This window comes from Ciconia boyciana, chromosome 2 (genome assembly GCF_034638445.1).
Source record: "Ciconia boyciana chromosome 2, ASM3463844v1, whole genome shotgun sequence".
In the NCBI taxonomy this organism is placed as follows: domain Eukaryota; kingdom Metazoa; phylum Chordata; class Aves; order Ciconiiformes; family Ciconiidae; genus Ciconia; species Ciconia boyciana.
The window spans coordinates 146172046-146192254 of record NC_132935.1 but is presented as its reverse complement, the minus strand read 5'-3'; the positions used below and the strand labels follow the sequence as shown (position 1 = coordinate 146192254).

Here is a 20209-nt window from a genome sequence, read left to right as displayed (position 1 = left end):
GTGCAATGAACCAACAGGTGCTAAAAAAATTGTTAGACATTCTACATTGAAGTTTCAAAACAATTAAATACAGAATTCAAGTCTTACCTACGTTGTGGTAGATAGAAATAATGTGGAAAGGAAATTTAAGAAAGAATTTGAATGGGAGTTTCAGACACAGTTTAGCATATTAAAATCTGTGTGACTTTCTGTTATTTTGTTCTGTCTTTAAAGGTGGTAGAAGGTTGAGTGAGGCTGGGGTAGGAATTATCATGGGCGTACAAGCATTACCTGTTGAATAGCCCTGAAAAGATAACTCTGAAAAAGGGTAAGTAGGGAAAGAGGAAAAGAGAAGGTAAATTTAAACTAAGAATTTATGCATTTCTGGAGTATTTATAGTAACTTTTTTTTTTTAAAGCAAAATTACTTTTCTATTGAACTGATACCCAAGAACTAACATGAAACTTAGGTGTAAGTTACACCACTGCTTGGCTATACTATATTTGGCAGTGTCTACATTTTACAGAAATGTCCACCTCATATTTAGTAGTACTAATTATAGAAAATGCTGTCACACAGCAAGACTACATATCACTCAGTGTATACCTTCATATAACCAATTATTACAAATGAAGGCTATAAGGCAAGCACTGCCTTTTACCTATTAATTATCCAAGACTTCTCATATGTTCACTTTAATTGAGAAAGAATACATACTAAAATTTTCAGAAATAACTGGGGTTTTTAACCATTAATTTATGAGTAGGACTACCAATGTGATATGAATGCAAGCACAAAAAAGTGTATGTCCATTAATTGTTAAGCCAGTATTTATAAAGTTAGGGTGCAGGTTCAAGAGCTTAGCAGTTCAGGAAAAGGACCATTAGCCTAAGATTTTTTTATTAAGGAATTCAAAGTCTTATTAAAAAGTAATAAAGTAACAAGAAAGTCTCAAAGCCAAATGATCTTCCACATGTGTCAAGTACAATTTTGAAAAGGTAAAAAAAACAAGAAACCCCTCAGTAATTCATAAGAATGCCTTAAAAAAATAATTTAAAAAAAAAAATCTATTTGCTCAGTTAACAGAAATGATCAATATTTGAGTGTTAATGTTTTAACATGCTCAAACATTTAAAAAAACCTTTTGATTACATCTATACAAAAAAAAAAATCCAGGCTTACCAATGTTTAGTCACACAGACTAAGAATCCCTATTCTAGACAGAACTATAATCCTTATTTTTACTTCATATTAATTCATCATGCAACTTTGTTTGTAAATTATGAGAAGCACTATGCAGAAATCAGAGGGAAGGCACGCACCCCGCAAGAACAGAATTCTATCTATTTATTAGGCATCTCTCCAGACGGTGCTATACAAATATTGGGCTGCACTTCTGCTCCAATGATTCTACAATCAAAATTTCAGAGGCAGCAAACTGAGTGGGAACAACAAATCAGAAGGGGGAAAATAGGGCAAGATAAAATAGAAGCCATGGTATTATATACTAATATATCCAGAAAACACTCACAATAAATTTCAGTTTTAGTTTTAGAGAGTAAAAAAATTATGTATTTGATTATATTTTATTTAACAAAGGCAAAATTAACAGCAATTGGAATCTAAAATACTACTCTGCACAAAACATTTCATGTATTTTCAGGAATTTATTGCCCATTTACAGTCTAAGGTAACTGACTGTGGGGCTCAAGACTACACAGGTGACTCAATTTTCCTCCTTGCTCCTTTAGAAACAAGCTAGTCAAAGAGCTTCTTGGTCAGCCTGTTAGACATACACTGCAATGACTATGTAAAATGCTACTGAGATTGGGTAACTTGAGGGTGGGGAAAAAAAAAAAATAGAAGTTAGTTTGGAAGACTATGAAGTAAGCAATTTTACTGTTCTCTCTTGTATGAGCAGGCACAAAAACAACCAAAGAAGAATCAGCTAACCAGAATACTGACTCACCGGGACAGTGATTAATCCATAAGGAATCAGGACAAAGATCAGCAAGCAGCAATATAGACAAACTGTTTCTCTATGACAATTTTTCAATACCCACCCCCAGCCCCAACAGAGAGTGCTGCAATTAACATTTCTATTTTCTCAGCCATTGATGTCTTCTCCCAGTCACTGACTTCATTTTTTTTTCAGCCATCATTTTTATTAGGTAACTTTTCTGGAGAAAAACTGAGGTTGTGATAGTTTCAACCATAAAGACTGATGTGTCTCATTAAGTTAATACAAAAGGTACAACCATCTCAAAGCCAAATGCAAACAGAATTAGACTCAGGAACTGGCTAGCACTGAACTGACTGAGGAATGGGGAGCGCTTCATGCTAAAATATAGTATATGTGGCCTTTAATTTTCCCTTTTATTCTGCTTAATGAATCATTCAAATTTTATAACTTATTTTACTCAGAGCTGATAAACTATAGATTCAGTTATGTAAGCATTGTCATTGCAGAAAGCCAACACTATGCAAAAATCTATACCTTTCCTGTAGTCAGATGATTTAAAAATGCCAGTCGAATATGATAAAATTTTTTAAAATAAACAAGTTTTCAATAATGCTGTATAAAAACAGAACAAGATTGCCTCTAATGGTAAAACCTCTGTTTTAATCATGTTTCCATGTTGAAAAGGCAACTTGCTCACTGAATGACCAATATTCAAAAAAAAAATGGGATGCAAACAATATGCAACTGCTGAGCTCTACGAGTTCCTAAAACAAATTCAGAGATTAAAAAAATGTGTTATTTGTCTGTTAGACAAATTTTAGATCATCTTAAGAACCTGATATGTGAAACACACAGAAATTATCAAGTTAATTCCATACTACATATGGCAAAATTTTATATATGCTATTGTAAAAAAGGCATATTATTAAAAATATTACTCAATTTATTGTCTTTCCAGTGTTTTCTATGAAAATTCTGTCATCAACTAATCAATCAGATTTTGAAATTCACAAAAAATAGATAAAATAGTCAAAGAGAAAGATTCAGTGGAATTCTAACTTGCTAAAACCTGTTTTAGTTGGTTGGATTAAGGGAAGAAAGATAAAATTTTTAGCAACTGGCATTTCTCTGCAAGGAAGGTATTGCAATGTAAAAATTAACAGTAGCAATTCTGTTACTGAACTGTAACTAATTTATCTTAAGAGAAAATGTAGCGCCTTTGTAACATAACAGGTTTCCAACAATTACTCTGGATTCAAACAAGCTGTTGGCAGACCTAAATGAGCGGATGTGCCATGTAACACTGTGGGACAGAAAGTGCCACTTAATTAAGAATAGTCCTTCTAGTCTACTGTGGCTTCAGGTGTAAGACGATATACGTCTAAAATGCTGCAGGCATGCAATGGTGCTTACAGACCGGTACAAAGAAAACCCATAAAACAGAGATTTTATAATCTAAAATTCTGCCAAGAACAGTAACAGACAGCTTGTATTGGACCAGAATTAGTTAAGAGATTAAAGCAGATCCCAGTTAAGACAACTAGCATCCTTGCCACAGGAACTTGAACTGCAGGAGAATTTCAAACAGCGTAGCATACCTGATTTAAACTTCTTAATGGGGAACTTTGTCTTGCTTTACCTTCCTATGGCATGACATAATCCATCAAAACAAAGAAAACCCACTATCAGCAAGTTTTAACAAAACCTGAATTTAAGCAACGGGTCAGCTGGCAGCCTATTACAAGCAGGGTAAGTATTACAAAGGTTAAAGTCACAGCCAGGATAAAACCACTCTTTTATTAAAAACAAACAAACAAACAAACAAACCACATACACAAAAAACCCCAAAGACACACAAACAAAAACCACAGATCATAACAGGAATTCCAGCTGTCCCAGAGAAATTCAGCTGCACATTACCAGAAGACCTCTAGCTTTGTCTGTACTCCCAAGCAGCTGTCTCTTGCAGCTACATACGTTTGAGCACTGTTCAGGCTAAGTTGCTGTGAGACTAAGTCTTGCCTACGGAAACACTTTCAGTGATTAAATAGAATACTGAAGACTTCAATAATATAATTGCTGTTACAGGCTCAGCATCAACATGCACAAGGAGCAGAAATGCAGGTTTACATATACAGAGTAGTATGAAACAATATTAACAACTTGCCAGCTGTTATCATAACTACAGTTATACACAACAGCACAGAAGTCTCAATACGCCATGCTATTTATAAGTACTCCTCTAGAGACCATCTCTAATCCCAAGGAATAAGCTTATTTGCAAACCTGTCCTTTGCAACAAAAGTCCCAGGTGGGAATTTGCTGTCTGGCATCTCATACTGTTTCCCACAGTCTTACAAGGCAATCCAAGTCATTCTCAGACAAGCCTTTCACTAAACAGCAGCAATGGCATAATCCTCTTTTTGAGGCTATTCCTTACCTAAATTGTTACAGGGAATGCTTGGAGAAGATGTATTTAAAACATTTCCAAAGCCTAAACTACACTGAATAAAAACACTATAGATACACTGAAATAATGTCCTTAAACTGTATTTTTTATTTGCTAACTCAAATTATACTTCAACTTTTCATGTCCAAAAAACAAGTGTATGCATAAAGCCTATGAGAGAGCTCAGTAAAGAATCAATAATGGAAGCATTAGTGGCCCATATTAAGATGTGTTTAATTTAATATCACATTTTCAAAATGTACATTTATCAAAGCCCTGATGTCAGAGAAGAGCTTCTCAAAACAAGGGGAAGAAACACAGAACCTCATTGCTTTCTATGACAAAGACACTGGTGGTCTGCTGGTGAGGACAAGGGAAGGGCAGTAGATGCTTTATGCCTTGGTTTTAGCAAAGTTTTGACAAACAGTTGAAGTTCATATAGTCTCCTTATCACCCAACTGTTGAAATATGGGCTGCATAAAAGGATAACATGGGTGGAAAACTGGCTGGCCTCCTAAGATCAATGAGTTGTCACCAGTGGTGCAAATTCCAGCTAGCGGGCAGTAACTAGTGGGGTTACTAGTAACTCAGGGATCTCTGCTGGGACCAACACTGCTCAATGTCTTCACTAATAACCTGAATTATGGGGGGCAATGCACTCTCAGCAACTTTCCTGACAACAGCAAATTGGGGGGAAGCAATCAATATACTGGAGGGCAGGGTTACTGGGACCTGGACAGGCTGGAACTTCATCAAGTTCAACAAGAGCAAGGGCAAGGTGTTGCATTTTGGATGGTCTGCACCAGCAAAGGCCAGGAGCTGACCACCTAAAAAGCAGATCTGCAGGAAAGGATCTGCAGGTCCTATTGGGTGACAGGTGTCAGCAGTGAAGCCTGGCAGCAAAGATAACCAACCCCATCCTGGGTCAAACAAGTGGTCAGCACAGCCAACAGGGGCAGGGAAGTGATCCTTCCCCTCTGTTCTGCACTTGTAAGATTGCATCTGGAGTACTTTGCCCAGTTTGGGGCTCTCCAGCGCAAGAAGCATATTGATGCACTGCAGTAAGTCCAATGGAGGCCTGCCAGGATGGTCAGAGGAGAGTCACATACAAAGAGAGATGGAGAGCTGCTTTCAGTTTTGAGACAAGCAGACTAAAAGGGGACCTTACTGCTTTCTACAACTAATTAATCAGAGAATACATACAAGATGCAGCCAGACTCTTTCTTAGAGCTGCACAGTCATGGGACAAGATGCAACAGGCAAGTTGGAACAGGGGAAATTGTAATCAGATTGCAGGATTATTTAATTATTTACTTACTTACTTACTGTGAGGGTAGTTAAATACTGAAACATGTTGCCTATAGAAGTTGTGGAAACTCTGACCTTAGAGGCATTCAAGACTCGACATGGTACTGAGCAACCTGATCTAATTAGACCTGTTTCGAGCTGGGGGGTTGGACTAGATGACCTCTGGAGATCACTTCCAACCTAGATTATGATTCTGTAAAAAAAAAATCCCTAATGAAGTCTCCTGGGTTTACAGTGACACTGCTAAAACATATCAGTTTATTTATTCTGTTACACTGGTGAAAAGCTGCTGAACACAAATCCTAATTTTAACAGATCTGCTAGTATCCCCAAAGGAAGCATTGCAAAATATTTGAGAAAAAAATCCATACATTTTCCTTTTACTTGTAATAAACTGAAGTTAAATTGAGCTGTTGCAAAAGTCCATACCAGATAACAAAAATTCCATTCCTCTCATCTGAGTATGAGACTGAAATAACAAAATTTAAAAGGTTTGGGGAGGAAATTTCTAAAGTCACTTACCCTGTGCGTGACTGTCCAACTTTATCACAGATGTCTAAGATGAGGCCCCAGTCCTCTGCAGTGTTCATCTCACTGGTTGCTTTCTCTGATGAATAAAGTACAAGTAAATCAAAATACAATTATTTTTTTTAAATATAAAATAATTTAACAACATTGTCAACAAAGATGTTGTAACGTTACCTCTTTGTATATAGCTAAATGCATGACAAATTCCTATATTTAATAAATCCATGTTAAAACTGTTATACTTAATTCTTTCTAATTTCCAAATGTTCACTTGTGGCCATGAATTTAAACTCATAAGCAAATATATATTTTGGGGTTGTTTTCCCACTTAATAAAGATATACCCAGAATATGACAAAAGTAGTATAGCTACCAACAGATTTTTTTTTTTTTCATTTGGAACTATAAAGTTTAATAGGATATGAATACTCAAAGCATTAGTTCACTGTTTGCAGAGTCAGATACAACCACATATACCACTTCCTCAGACACTAAACTGCTATGTCTTGCATTTCCTTTCTATGTATTACAACGCAACAAGGAGCATTCAACAATTCATAAATAATCACTAAACTTTTATCTCCCCATTCTCATCTCTGCTTTGGATGATATATTCCACTGTTTCTTTTCAGCTATAAAGACTGCTAAACCAAAGCTAATCTGATAGAAGCCATTGGGATGCTTTCTTCCAAATCTTTTCAATAGGAAAAGAAGAGTCCCTGCTGAAGAGTGAAGAAATAGAGACGACAGGTAGAGAAGAAATAGATTCCACTTCAAAAAATAAAAATAAAAAAAAATAGACTCCCTCCCTATTTCTTCCCCAGAAAAGCTTACGTACACAGAGGATAACAATAAATAAAAGTGTCACTGCAGCTGAATGGAAGATTATCTAAACACTGATAGATCAGATCAGGGCTGGAGAGCATAAGGGAATACACAAGCAGTTTCCATTATTCACCTAACAGAAGGAGAACGGGCACAGAATAGCACACAAACTTTGTTTCCTATCCCTGCTTCATCTAATATTCACCTCTTAATCTACAAAACACAAAATATGCCTCAGCAATGAGTACCATCCCTCAGGGAATGTCTCAGACTACTTAGTTTTATGAAAGGAAGCAAAGATTTCCTATAAAAACTTATCTGCCAGGAAAGATTCATTATCCGTATTAGCACTTCCAAGACTGCAGAGAAGAGAAAGACAAAGCAAAATTTCTAATCTCCAAAAGTTACAAGGAATTATTCATCCCAAAGTTGATGGCTTGTCTTTATGAATGAGTTCCTCTGTCCTACGAATTGAAGTCAGGTTACAGTTAATTAGTTTCTTAATTCAGAACAAAAATGCAGAAAAGCAAAGCTCTGTGGTTATGTGCTTTCAAAGTATTTCTGAGGAAAAATTAAACACTGTCATATACAACTAGAATGATAACACATCAGTTGTACAGCCTGATGCAAGGAAAACAACAAAGCAGTATAGGGAAATCCTAAATGGAAGTTAGTTACAATTCTGTATGTTCTCTCAGATAAAGTAAAAGAGCACTGCCTCTCCTCTCTAAACTGAATCAGAAAACTTATTTGATTAAAAAAATGGTCATAATCAACCAAAATATGAAAAATTCTGGGTAGACACCATGCTAACATCTAGCATTAAGATACAGCAGCTGATCAACCAACCACTTTATTTTTCTTTCAGTCTATTGCTCCATTGCAATTGCACTATTGCTCCAAATCATGCTTAGGACTAGTATTGCTAACAATCAGAGAAATTCTTGATTTTTAAATTTTCTTCATAAAGGAAACATGTCAACTGTGAAGGAAAAATTGAGAGGAACAGCATAATGGCAGAATCCACTCAGCATGCCAACATGCGAACAGAGCAATGAGATTGTACCCTTCTTATATCAATTCTTTCATTACTCCAGAATTTCGGTCCTTTAGTTGGGGATACCTTATAAATACAAGCAAATGGGGCGGGGGGAGGCAAGGAAAAACCCATAGCAGAACCATGCATTATACTTTTCCTGCTTGTTATTTATTGTTTTAATATAGCCAGATCTCAGTCATCTGCAGGCAGAATACTTGGGCCACACACGGTAAGACACCTGAACTGAATGCCTTGCCATCACAGGCCAAGTCAGTCTTCTGTAATCATAGTCCATGAGCACAGCAGTTGTACTGCTACCAAAGCCAGCCTCAACTCTGAAGCACCATAACTGCTTTTTTGCAACATGGAACCTAAGTGGAGTTGCACCTGAGCTGAAAGTGTGCCTACACAGCATTCCCAAAACTGAAAACAGCTGATAAGCACAGTCCAGAGACACACAAAACAGACCGCATGGAGGCAGTTTAGTTCTGGGACTTTGCTGTTTCAGTTCATTGCCAGTTCTGCTGGAGCTGGACCAGCTCCAGTCAAAGTGTGTCTGCATGGTGCTCTCCACAGCCTTAAGTTCCCACCAGGCTCAGAGCTCACATGCAGCCTCACAAACCCACACCGCTCACTCACGCCTAATGCCGTACTTCAGTTAGCACATCCTTCAGCAGTCAGAGCTGAGAAATCCAATGGAACTGAAACTGTGACCTTTTCCATTATTCTACATAACAGACAGTTGTCTCTACTTTTGGCAACAATTGAACCTTCTTTCCTCACAATGTCATCAGAGAGAAATGGCATGGCAATCAGTTACGTCTTTTACAAACCAAAAAGTAAAATAGTGCACGCTTAAGGTTTGAAAATAACAACAAACTAAATCGTTTGGCTAAAACTAAAAATAAGATGGTGATTGTAAATTCCCTGTTCCATATCAACCATGCCAACTGCAACCTTCATTTTAATTCTCAGTAAGAATATTTTGCAAAATTTATCTACAAGTACAGTTACAAGTTTTCTATCATGGCTAAATTCCTTCTTGGAAGTTGAACTTAGTCCTGTATAAAAACTGCCATTTGCTTGCAACACCTTTCCCCTTGTTAGTCAGGATAGTTCCTCCAGCAACAAACACTAGATAGTTTCTTACTAAATTTCAGTCTGAAACCCAGTTTCATTGTGTACTTTCTGTCTTCTGTGGTAACAAGCATCCATTAATTCCCTTGGATAATAAAATTAATTGTAAGATATAAGAAAAAAAAATTTGCTTCAGAGTTTTAGTTAAATTCTGTCTCAAACCAGGGCAGTCAAAAGTTAACAGCATACTGTGAATGTTAGCAGTACACTATCTGACATTGACAGTCCACAAAAAAGGCCACTATCTGTCAGAGCATTAGCAAGTGACTATCACCTTTCACCACTCTGGGAACCGGAGCAACAAAGACGTTTTGACAAAATTCCTATGTTGCATCAGTGTTTTGTAGACAAAATTATGACTTAAAGCTACTTAAGTTAAATTACTTACACTATTATCACTTAAAATCCATGAATGCTCTATTTTCTAACCTGAGGCATACATTCACAGCCAAAAGAAACTTTATGTGCATTCAGTATTTGCTTACCCTGACTAACAGCTAGCACCCTAACCAGCCTTCAGGTACAGCTGACATGTCTCTCTTAGGCTCTCTCTTAGTACCAAAATGGACTCTGATATGGAGAGAAAAACAGACATTTGTATTTAAAGTCTTAGGTAGGTTAGCACAGGAGATAGAAAATAACTTAAACTAGAAATGTTCGCCTTCAATCTCTGATCAAAAATAATTCTGCCATAGCAATATTAATGTTTACTTCAGATCCTATCCCTTCACCTCACCATTGCTACAAAATCTTATTCAACTTAGCGAATGCCAAGCCAGGATCAGATAACATTTCAAACTTTACTAAAACAACTTTTAAAGACAGCGCTGGCTCCTTCATAAAATCAGTGTTCTTTAAAACTTCTTAATGCTATGTCAAACACAAAGGAAAACAGGACTACATGACACAGGTATACATGATGGAACTTTGGACATAGTTTTCTGAAACAGCTCTCTCCCATAAAGCTGTATCACTCAAATTCAAGGCACTGTTTTCCTAGCACAAACCAGGCCTACAAATTAATGTGGTAACTTTAACCAGCACAAGACTATAAAATCTTACCTCACCTCATAGAATCACAGAATAGTTTGGGTTGGAAGGGACCTTTAAAGGTCATCTAGTCCAACCCCCCTGCAATGAGCAGGGACATCTTCATCTAGATCAGGTTGCTCAGAGCCCCGTCCAACCTAACCTTGAATGTTTCCAGGGATGGGACATCTACCACCTCTCTAGGCAACCTGTTCCAGTGTTTCACCACCCTCACTGTAAAAAAAAAAACTCTTCCTTATATCTAGTCTAAATCTACCCTCTTTCAGTTTAAAACTATTACCCCTTGTCCTATTGCCACAGGCCTGGCTAAAAAGTCTGTCCCCATCTTTCTTTAAGCCCCCTTTAAGCACTGAAAGGCTGCAATAAGGTGTCCCTGGAGCCTTCTCTTCTCCAGGCTGAACAACCCCAACTCTCTCAGCCTGTCTTCATCAGAGAGGTATTCCATCCCTCTAAATCATTTTTGTGGCCCTCCTCTGGACCTGCTCCAACAGGTCCATGTCTTTCCTGTGCTGAGGGCTCCAGAGCTGGACGCAGTACCCCAGGTAGGGTCTCACCAGAGCAGAGTAGAGGGGCAGAATCACCTCCCTCCACCTGCTGGCCACGCTTCTTTTGATGCAGCCCAGGATATGGTTGGCCTTCTGGGCTGCGAGAGCACACTGCTGGCTCATGTCCAGCTTTTCATCCACCAGTACCCCCAAGTCCTTCTCTGCAGGGATGCTCTCAATCCCTTCATTCCCCAGCCTGTATTGATACTGGGGGTTGCCCTGACCCAGGTGCAGGACCTTGCACTTGGCCTTGTTGAACCTCATGAGGTTCACATGGGCCCACTTTTCAAGCTTGTCCAGGTTCCTCTGGATGGCATCCCATCCCTCGGGCATGTCAACTGCACCACTCAGCTTGGTGTCATCTGCAAACTTGCTGAGGGTGCACTCGATCCCACTGTCTATGTCATTGATGAAGATATTAAACAGTACTGGTCCCAGTACGGACCCCTGAGGGACACCACTTGTCACCGATCTCCCTCTGGACATTGAGCGGTTGACCTCTGGATGCGACCATCCAACCAATTCCTCATCCACCCATCAAATTCGTATCTCTCCAATTTAGAGAGAAGGATGTTGTGGGAGACCATGTCAAAGGCCTTACAGAAGTCCAGGTAGATGACATCCGCAGCTCTTTCCTTGTCCACTGATGTAGTCACTCCATCATAGAAGGCCGCTAGGTTGGTCAGGCAGGACTTGCCCTTGGTGAAGCCATGCTGGCTGTCACCAATCACCTCCCTGTCCTCCGTGTGCCTTAGCATAGCTTCTAGGAGGATCTGTTCCATGATCTTCCCAGGCACAGAGGTGAGGCCGACAGGTCGGTAGTTCCCAGGGTCCTCCTTTCTACCCTTTTTAAAAATGGGTGCAATGTTTCCCTTTTTCCAGTCACCAGGGACTTCACCTGACTGCCATGACTTTTCAAGTCATGGAGAGTGGCTTGGCAACTACATCAGCCAACTCCCTCAGGACTCTGGGCGGCACCTCATCAGGTCCCATAGACTTATGTATGTTCAGGTTCCTCAGGTGGTCACAAACTTGATCTTCTCTTACAGTGTAAAGGACTTTGCTCCCCTAGTCCCTGTATTTCGTAGTTTTTAATTTTTACGACTGCTTTTTTTCCTTTGTTTTTTTTCATTACAGGTCTTCAACTTTCACCTTTATTTTTCTAGGAGTTATTTAAAATTATTTTCTTACAATTAATTCCACAAAGACAGACACACAAAGTGTTAAGTGCCATCATTTCAGAGGAAAAGAATACTTCGAACTATGGCTTCTTTGGACAACAACAATAACGATGATTCTGCACAATATAATATCTTTCTAAGTAACTTCAATAATTTATTTAATTCCTAAAACAAAAATAAGACACACAAAACCAATATATCACATTTTGCAGACATTTTGCAAGGCACAGAGTGTGGGATCACTAGGCTTCTCCCTTTATACTTCTTCTGTACCCATAACACTAATCATATTGAGCCAGACCAATTCCATCTTGCCCAACATTCAGTCTCTAATATATATTATACCTAAAGAAGCAGATGCCTAGGAAAACTTAAAAAAAGAATAAGGTAAGCATTAGTTGTACTATCCTACAACACACCTTTCAGCAACCAACAATTTACAGCTTCATAACTCCTGAGTCAGAAATGGTACTTCAACCACACAAACATAATCATAAATCACATATAAAACAAATAATTAAGAAAGTGTTCTGAAGCGAAATGCATCTCCTCCAATAGAAATCTCAGCTGTGTCTGTATCTTCAAAATTTCTCAATAAGTTCTAGAACATGATCATCTTCAAATAAAATACCTAGATGCTGAAATCCTACTTCCATACATATCTATCTTTTTTTTTTTTCAACCAAACCTCTGAATAAAATTTATACAAACCTGAACGTCATCTGCTTTCTAAAGAAAAACACCATTCCTCAGTATAAATGCTGTCTAGTCTCACTGAAATACTGTACCAAAAACCCAGGAGACAGCCTGGGTTCAGGCTGTCTCCTGGGTTATACCTATTGATCAGAAGCCAGGCCAGAAAGATCTAAATATATGAGTTACCTTACTTATAGTTTGGTTGTGGTGAAAGTACACGGGCTCTTGCATGGGTTCTGTTGGGATATCTAAATAAACCAGCCTCTCCTTGTGTTGTTCATTAATTTTGTTGAGGCCTCCAATTTACACAAACCTGAATAGGCTTGGAGCATCAATAAAATTCTGTTTTCTCCTCTGGTTTTGTGCATTATTTAAAAATTATAATCAAAGCAAAAATATTTGCACTGTGATTCTATTTGAAGTTCCCTATTACATACATACAAAACACAACTGCAGTTGATCATTTTTTGACAGAAGCAGCAAACTTTTCTCAGAAGAAAAAATAATAATTTCCTAATAATTCATAATTGTCCTAAAAGAAATTTATCATTAGATTTATAAAGTACTATTAGACAGAAGAAATGTAGTACATGCTGAAAAAAGCCACTGCCAAGCTTAGTGGTTGACTGTTTAGGTGCTGGTAAGAGAAATATGAATACTGCCACAGATTTTCCATGCAAATACGTAATAGTCATTTGATTTCTCTGCCTTAGTTCTGCATCTTAACAATAGCATTTTACTGCCTTTTTAGAATTTTGCAAGAGTAAATACGCTGTTTTCTTTAGAAAGCAGTGTTCGGATACTGCAGTGAATAGCGTGATGCATTTCTTAAGGCAGCAAACTGAAAGACTACCCACTGCTAACAACATTTTTAGAGGGAAGTTTTGGCAAGTTTGTGCTTCCTAAGCTTTAGATTTTACTTATGTTTACTTTTTAAAAAAATCCAATCTTAGGACTGAGCTATTTTTCTGCTACAAAGTCTCAAAGATGTTAAAACTACCTAGAATTTCAAGAAATAACAAAACAGATCAAAACACCCCCAAACCCAACACTTAAAATGTACATATTTTGAAGCACTTAAAACAAATCTGAGTTAAAACTATCAGAATATTCTACTAAACTAAGGTTTTTAACCATTCTAGTTGGGATTTGCTCTTACTCCGTTCACGGACATAATTCAATTTCCCCAGTTGCACATGTCTAAAATGAAATACTGAAGTTCTCAGTAATTGAAGTTACAAAGAAAAGAATGGCTACAGAAAGTCTTCAAAAGAATGGCTAAAGAAAGTCTTCACTCACAGACCAAAATTACAACCAGTTTCTGGCATGATAAACAATCCTCAAAAATCTATTATATCAATGTAAACACCACTGAATTAACAAAAAATTCAACACTCCCCTCAGCCTTCTCTCCCCCTCTCCCACTGAAAGTCTTGTTTTCTTCCCAAGGCTAAATAAAGAACTTTCCTGCTCTCTATATAAATGCAAATACTAAAATTTCAAAGCACTGTAAAAACATAAATGTAACTACTTCATCTCTTCAATAGTTTAAACAGTCCTGAAAGACTGAAACTGATTGCAAATTTTTCTTTCTTTTTGCAGTCACTCGCCAAGAAATTCTGATTACATACCGTTCCACATCACTGAAGTTAAAAGTAATTAATTTTGTTCTTTTTGTCTGTCATATAAAATGAACAAATGCATTTGTTGGCCCATTCTACAAAAAAACACCGCTTTAATATTAACCACTCTGCATTTCGCTAGCATGCTCAGAACTGCACAGAAGAATAAGTCCAACCAGATTCCATTTAGACAAGACTGAAAATAACCTCTAACAGGCAATACCACCATAGAAAGAAACTAGAATTCCCTGTTGAACCATTAACTTCAGTAAAGCTATTAACCAACTTCTTCAGTTTAACTGTATCCCCATTTACAGGATTCCTAAAAAGTCCTTATGGGAACACTTGTGGAAGGTGTCCTATGAAAGCACTGATAAGGTGATCCAAGGCAAAGACAGCAGCAGTGACTGAGCTGATATGAGGCCACCTCAAGTCATTCCTTCAGAAGACTATGTACGATCTCAGCGTGCATGAGGCAGCCTAGACAAGATCGACATCGCTCAACTCAGTAAGCTGAGCATAATCAAGACAAAAGGACTCAATATCTGGTAAGACAATGCTGAAAACAACAGTAAGAGAAGCCGGGCAAAAATAATTTAGATGTTTAGATGTCTTATGGCAAACTGACAAATCCACAGAACTCAGCTACCTTTCACCCAGAAATATTACAACGGAGCAGGAAGGTGAGCACATTAGAGATATATGAGAACAACAACGATTACTCTGTAAACAAGGTGTATCACAGGCATGTTATACTAATAAATGGTGCCAGGATCTATTGGCAGAGCACCACAAACCAAGCCACAGTAGAAGCAGCATTTCAGAAGGAAGATCGGCAAGAGACTTAACTTTTCACATCAATATACAGTGTTATTTTTATCAGCTAGAGAAACAGACTTCACATGTTGGAGAACTACTTTGATTCTTCTGAATTTTGATATTATAATGCACACTGTCACAGCTGAAATGAGGGGAAGCACTTAAAATGACAGTTCTTCCCTAGGAGAAAAGGAAAAGAATTACCAGGGAAGTACAGTCTACAAAAACTCCTTTGCCTATAGAACACACTATGTTGGCTTCAAATTGCCCAGCTGAATCCAGAGTCTGGTGATTCATTTCCAGAAAGGGATACTGAAAAAATTTTTTTTTTTGTTGGCTATTATACAGAAGGGGTATTACACTCATTTTTATCTTGTTAGTGTTGCCATTTTTCACTGAGAACATACAACAAAGGTATCTTTAGTGAGAAGTTCTTGTTTTTCATAAACATTTATAAATAACTGAAAAGGGGGCTGGCTATAGCTGCTTTCCCACATGTTTTCTACTCAGCCTCCCTGTTCGCTCACAGTTAATATCCTTCTCCCTAAAACAATGCTGAGAAAAGCAGTAGGCCAACTTGGGCAAAAAAGTGCCAGCCTCATGAAAAGCTGAACCAATCCTTGGAATTCATCTTCCCTTGCAGCCAGAAGTTAACTCACAGTCTGGAGTCTCCATAATTATCTGGGGTCAAGAATCTCCTCTGCAACAATTTTCCCTCCTTTTGGCAAACCTGGCCTAAACAGAGAAAAGCCCAGCTCAGAGAGACATGTAGTTGGATGGTTTTGAAGATGTCAACTAACCAAGGGGATAAATCTAAAGAATAATGAGTTTAAATAGCAAGAGTATTTTGTTACAAGAAATTGTACCGTGGGAATCATGGTCAATGCATTTCTTGCATTCTAATACATCAAACTATATGCTGTGGTACCTTAACACCCCAACAATCATATGTAATTCATACATATTATTAAATATCTAAAGAGCTGTGAGCATAAAATGATCAATAACTGCTATAGTTAATAAAACGTGGGAAAAATTATTGCAAGTCACATCAGGTTGACAGTTCTACTACATTACTAAACTATCTGCTTAATTTCCTATTACTGTAAATAGTAAGCCTGAATCTTTCCTTTCTTCCCACTCCTGTGGTGCCTGAAACCATTACACCAGCTACATTTAGAACTAGACTAACATCCAAAGCAAATGCAAGAAGTGCCTTCATCCCTTACTGTGCATAGGCAAGAAAAATCATGCAAACATGATTTTTTTAAACACCATGGTTTTTTAAACACCTGCTCTTAACATCATGTGTGATTTTATGACAACTCATACCAGAACCTGTATTATTACAGCTTATAAAATTTCAGAAATAATAAGCTTACAACAGAGAGTAAAACATTCTTCCAGTTCTCTTCTTACAACATAGATTAAGTTTAGATTGTTTGACATCAAGTTAGAATAAAGTATGCACTACATTAAGTCCAGAGTTACAGATTTTATCTTGGGATAACATCTAAATGACATTTCAGAACTGCTTTAGCAGTAAGTTCTTCATCAGACCTAGCCTAACCATCACTACATTACTAATTGGCCTGTCATGACACATTAGCTGACAGTCTTTTGGTTCTTAAAGCACTTTTCACCATTATTTTGCCTGTATCAAACTTACACATAAACCTGAATTTCTCAGGAACAACTCTCTGGGAGTAATTTTATGATTAAAGTTATAAAATATGGCTTACCTCCTCAAATCTCTGGGCAGCTTAAAGCATTCTTTAATATTATTAGTTTAACAGTAGTCTTAAACAACATTCTTTTGCCAATCACCTAAAGAAGAGGTGCATCCCTCAAAAATCTCTGTACAAAGTTGACACTAAATAGTAAGCTATTATGGATGACCAGGTTCCACAGCAGGAGCATGCTAACAGGACTAGCCAAATGCTGATGACTGCCAGACAAACTGAGAAATTTCTCCTTCTCAACTTAGAGATACTTATTCTCCTCAAAACAATGGAAAACAATTTAGTTCCAGATGTGTCCTCTGCAATACATCATCTGAAATGGTTCCAAAATAATTTCCAACTATTACACATTATTGACTAGCTGTCCAGTAGACGAGAATGTACAGCTATCACAGCAATATTACCAACTACACCAATGTCCAAATTCATATGAAATTAAGCATAGCTTTTGATTGCCTTCCTGCTTCAGGAATCTGATTTTCAAAAGAAAACTTTCTTGCTGGGCAAGAACAAAAGCAGAGCACTCAACCTTCATTCTGAGAAAATAATTGAAAAATAACACTACTGCTTGAAAAGTTTTGGAAGTTTCCAGAGAACATGAGAGCTTACTTTACAACTGACGTTATCTTATGAAGCCTGCCAAGAAGTTCATCCAGATAATAGCACATTCCCAAGGGGCCTCGGGGAAGAAGTGATGGATAAAGGCAGCAGGCTCTTAAAAGCAGGCTGCCACCAACTGAACAGCCTGCTGCCCCTTCAGTCTCCCTCAGGACACCATGAAAGGGGCCAACAGAAAGAGGCTGTGTTTCTGGTAAAAATTAGCCCATTGCCCACTGTCTGCTTTTCCAAGAACAATTTGGGATCGAGTGGTTATTTCCCTGTGTTCATACAGTATGCAGAATAATACTTTTGAAAAACATCTACTGGTGATCGTACTAGGCAAGCACAGTAGGTAAGGTGTTGGCGTCCTCTGCACCTAGAAAACAGCAAATAACCCACCAAAGTAACAGTTGGCTGCTACTCCCCTGCATTAAGAAACTTACAGGGCTGACAAACACATCTATCAGACTTGGCTCTAGAGAAACTCACTCAAGCAGTCTGATCTTCACTGCTAGACAGCAGCCTTAGGAAGTAAAAAAGTGAACATTTGCCAGAACCTCAGCTATCACTTTTTAATCTTATTAGTTCAAATCATTCTCACAGATAATACTACCAATGTTTCAGTCCTCTAATGGTCCATGGAAAATTGGCAAGCAGTGCAATCTCTTCCTCATTTTCAACTGCCAAATTACACTACAAGACAGCAAAACAATTAGGAAAATTATGTACTGCATTTCAAAATAAGTCATTGTCAACTTTGCCACCAAGAAAATCATAAATTGAAGGGCAGTCTTCAGCGGAAAAGTGTTCTTAACTGTTCAAAATGAGAAGAAAAGCGAGCTATGCTTTATTAAGATGCAACAGACTAAGAACTCCTGATAACATACATACAGAATTTGTGTCACAGTCCTTCATTCACACACTAACCACTCCCCCCAAGAAGATACATACTTTTCAAACAGTTTTGAGATGTTTTTTTGAAGAACTAGAAGAATTAAATTGGAGCCCTGACTTCTAAGGTTGGATTAAACATTAAGAAAGAAACAATGTATTTGTAGTTGAAAGCTACAGCAAGTATAAGGCTACTAAAGAAATTTGTTCCAAGAAACATATACGGTGTTATATTACTGTAAGAAAATAATCTAGGGTGGGTGTGGGGGGTACTTATCCAAATATGAGAAAAGGTCCCTTTATATTATGCTGTTCCCCAGACAAAGCTTTTATCACTCAAAGTAAAACAGACATCATCAGCAGGTAGTAGACAAAGCATATTACAAAATCACAAGTCAGACACGCAAAACAGATTTCTAACTGCCTGTATGTTATTTTACCTTCAGTTTGGACACATCAGCATTAAGCATAATTTTTGTCGAGTAAAAGCCAGACATTTCCTCTCCATCTAGTTTGGCCTTGGAAAAAGCAAGGTAGGGATGAAACCTGATCACAGCACGTCAAGTTTCACTTGAAAGGGAAAAAGAGAGCTCCCACAGGAATTCACTTTAAAGCACTGAATACAAAACGCTTTGACACTTTTCTCATGCCTGTCTGTGAAGCGACTGTAGATGGTGCTTTTCACTCTTCACCCTTTCAGCAACGCTCCAGCATAAGCATGTCTCACGACTTGTTTTGCTATGCTGCAACCTTACTTCTGCTCAGCAGGCCAGCTTGCTTCCCACAAGCATCGCCGTGCTCGCCTCCCTCGCTCGCAGCCCCGCGAAGCCAGGCAGGGCCCGCAGCAGCCCCCGCCACCCCCGTGCTGTCACCGACCAGGCCGCAGCCACCACCGCCCGCTGCCAGGAGGCGCCCCCGGCCCGGCCGCTCCCCGCCGCCCTGTGACGGCCGGCCCGCCCGGGCCGCCTGGTCGCCGCTGCTGCTCCCGGCTCCCCGCCCCACGCGAGGCCGGGCGGGCGCCGGCGAGCCCAGCAGCAGCAGCAGAGGACTGGGGGGGGGGGAGCGGGCGGCAGCCCGCGGCGGGCGGAGGCGGGAGCGGGGTCGGAGAGAGAGCCGGCCGCGGGGTTACCTCAGGGGGACGCCGCGGAAGCCACTCACCCACATCCTGGTCGAAGGGGTTGGTGGCGAAGAGCGGCATCGCGGGACGCGGGGGCGCGGCGCAGCCACCCCTCCCTTCCCAGCAACGCGGCGGCGGAGCGAGAAGCCCTCGGCGGCGGCTCCTCCCCCCGCTCGGGGTTCCTCCGCCGCCGCCTCCTCCCAGGGCCGGGGAGCCAGCCCGCCGCGCGCAGCATGCTGGGAAACCGGGGCTGGCCCCGCCGCTGCCTGACGGCCCGCGGTCCCCCAGCGGCCCCGCGACCCGGCCCCGGCCCCGGCCCCGGCTCCAGCCCCCGGCCCGCCCCGCCCTGCGGCGGCGGCAGCAGCACAGCGCCCGAGGAGCGGAGCCCGGCGGGCGGGAAGGCCCCTCAGGCCCTTTCCGCAGGCACCCGCGGCCAGCTGTGCCTGGCCCCCGCCGGGCTCGGCAGGTGGGTGGGCGGGCGCCCGCCAGGCCTGGCCTGGCGTGGCCTGCCGCCCGCCTCCCCGGAGACACTGGCACCGCCCCTGCTGCCCCCCGGGCCGGCCCCCGTCGGCCCCGCCGCCCCAGGGCAGCCAGCTTAGGGCCGGCAGGACGGCTCAAGGCGGGGGTTTATTTTATTCACTTCTGCTGAGCTCTTTCGTGCCTCCCTAGTTAGTCGGTGAGTCGGTTTCGTGCCCAGACACGTTCGCTCCCTATAGAAG

At 40.0% G+C, this 20209-nt stretch overlaps 1 protein-coding gene across 3 annotated transcripts in view; it reads right to left on the bottom strand.

Moving 5' to 3' along the window:
* The window catches only part of STAM (signal transducing adaptor molecule), a 39339-nt gene extending 19613 nt beyond the window's left edge, over window positions 1–19726 (bottom strand). Inside the window, exons 1-2 of one of the 3 annotated variants that reach the window (XM_072854402.1) lie at window positions 19532–19726; window positions 6222–6306 (exon numbers count right to left, since the gene is read on the bottom strand). In XM_072854402.1, the coding sequence (XP_072710503.1) occupies window positions 6222–6306; window positions 19532–19571 (125 nt within the window). In that variant the 5' untranslated portion in view covers window positions 19572–19726. Of the gene's footprint in view, window positions 1–5717; window positions 5893–6221; window positions 6307–19502 lie in introns of those variants that run through there. The other 2 variants (XM_072854403.1, XM_072854404.1) reach the window with 2 other exon arrangements.
* Window positions 19727–20209: the final 483 nt, after the last annotated feature.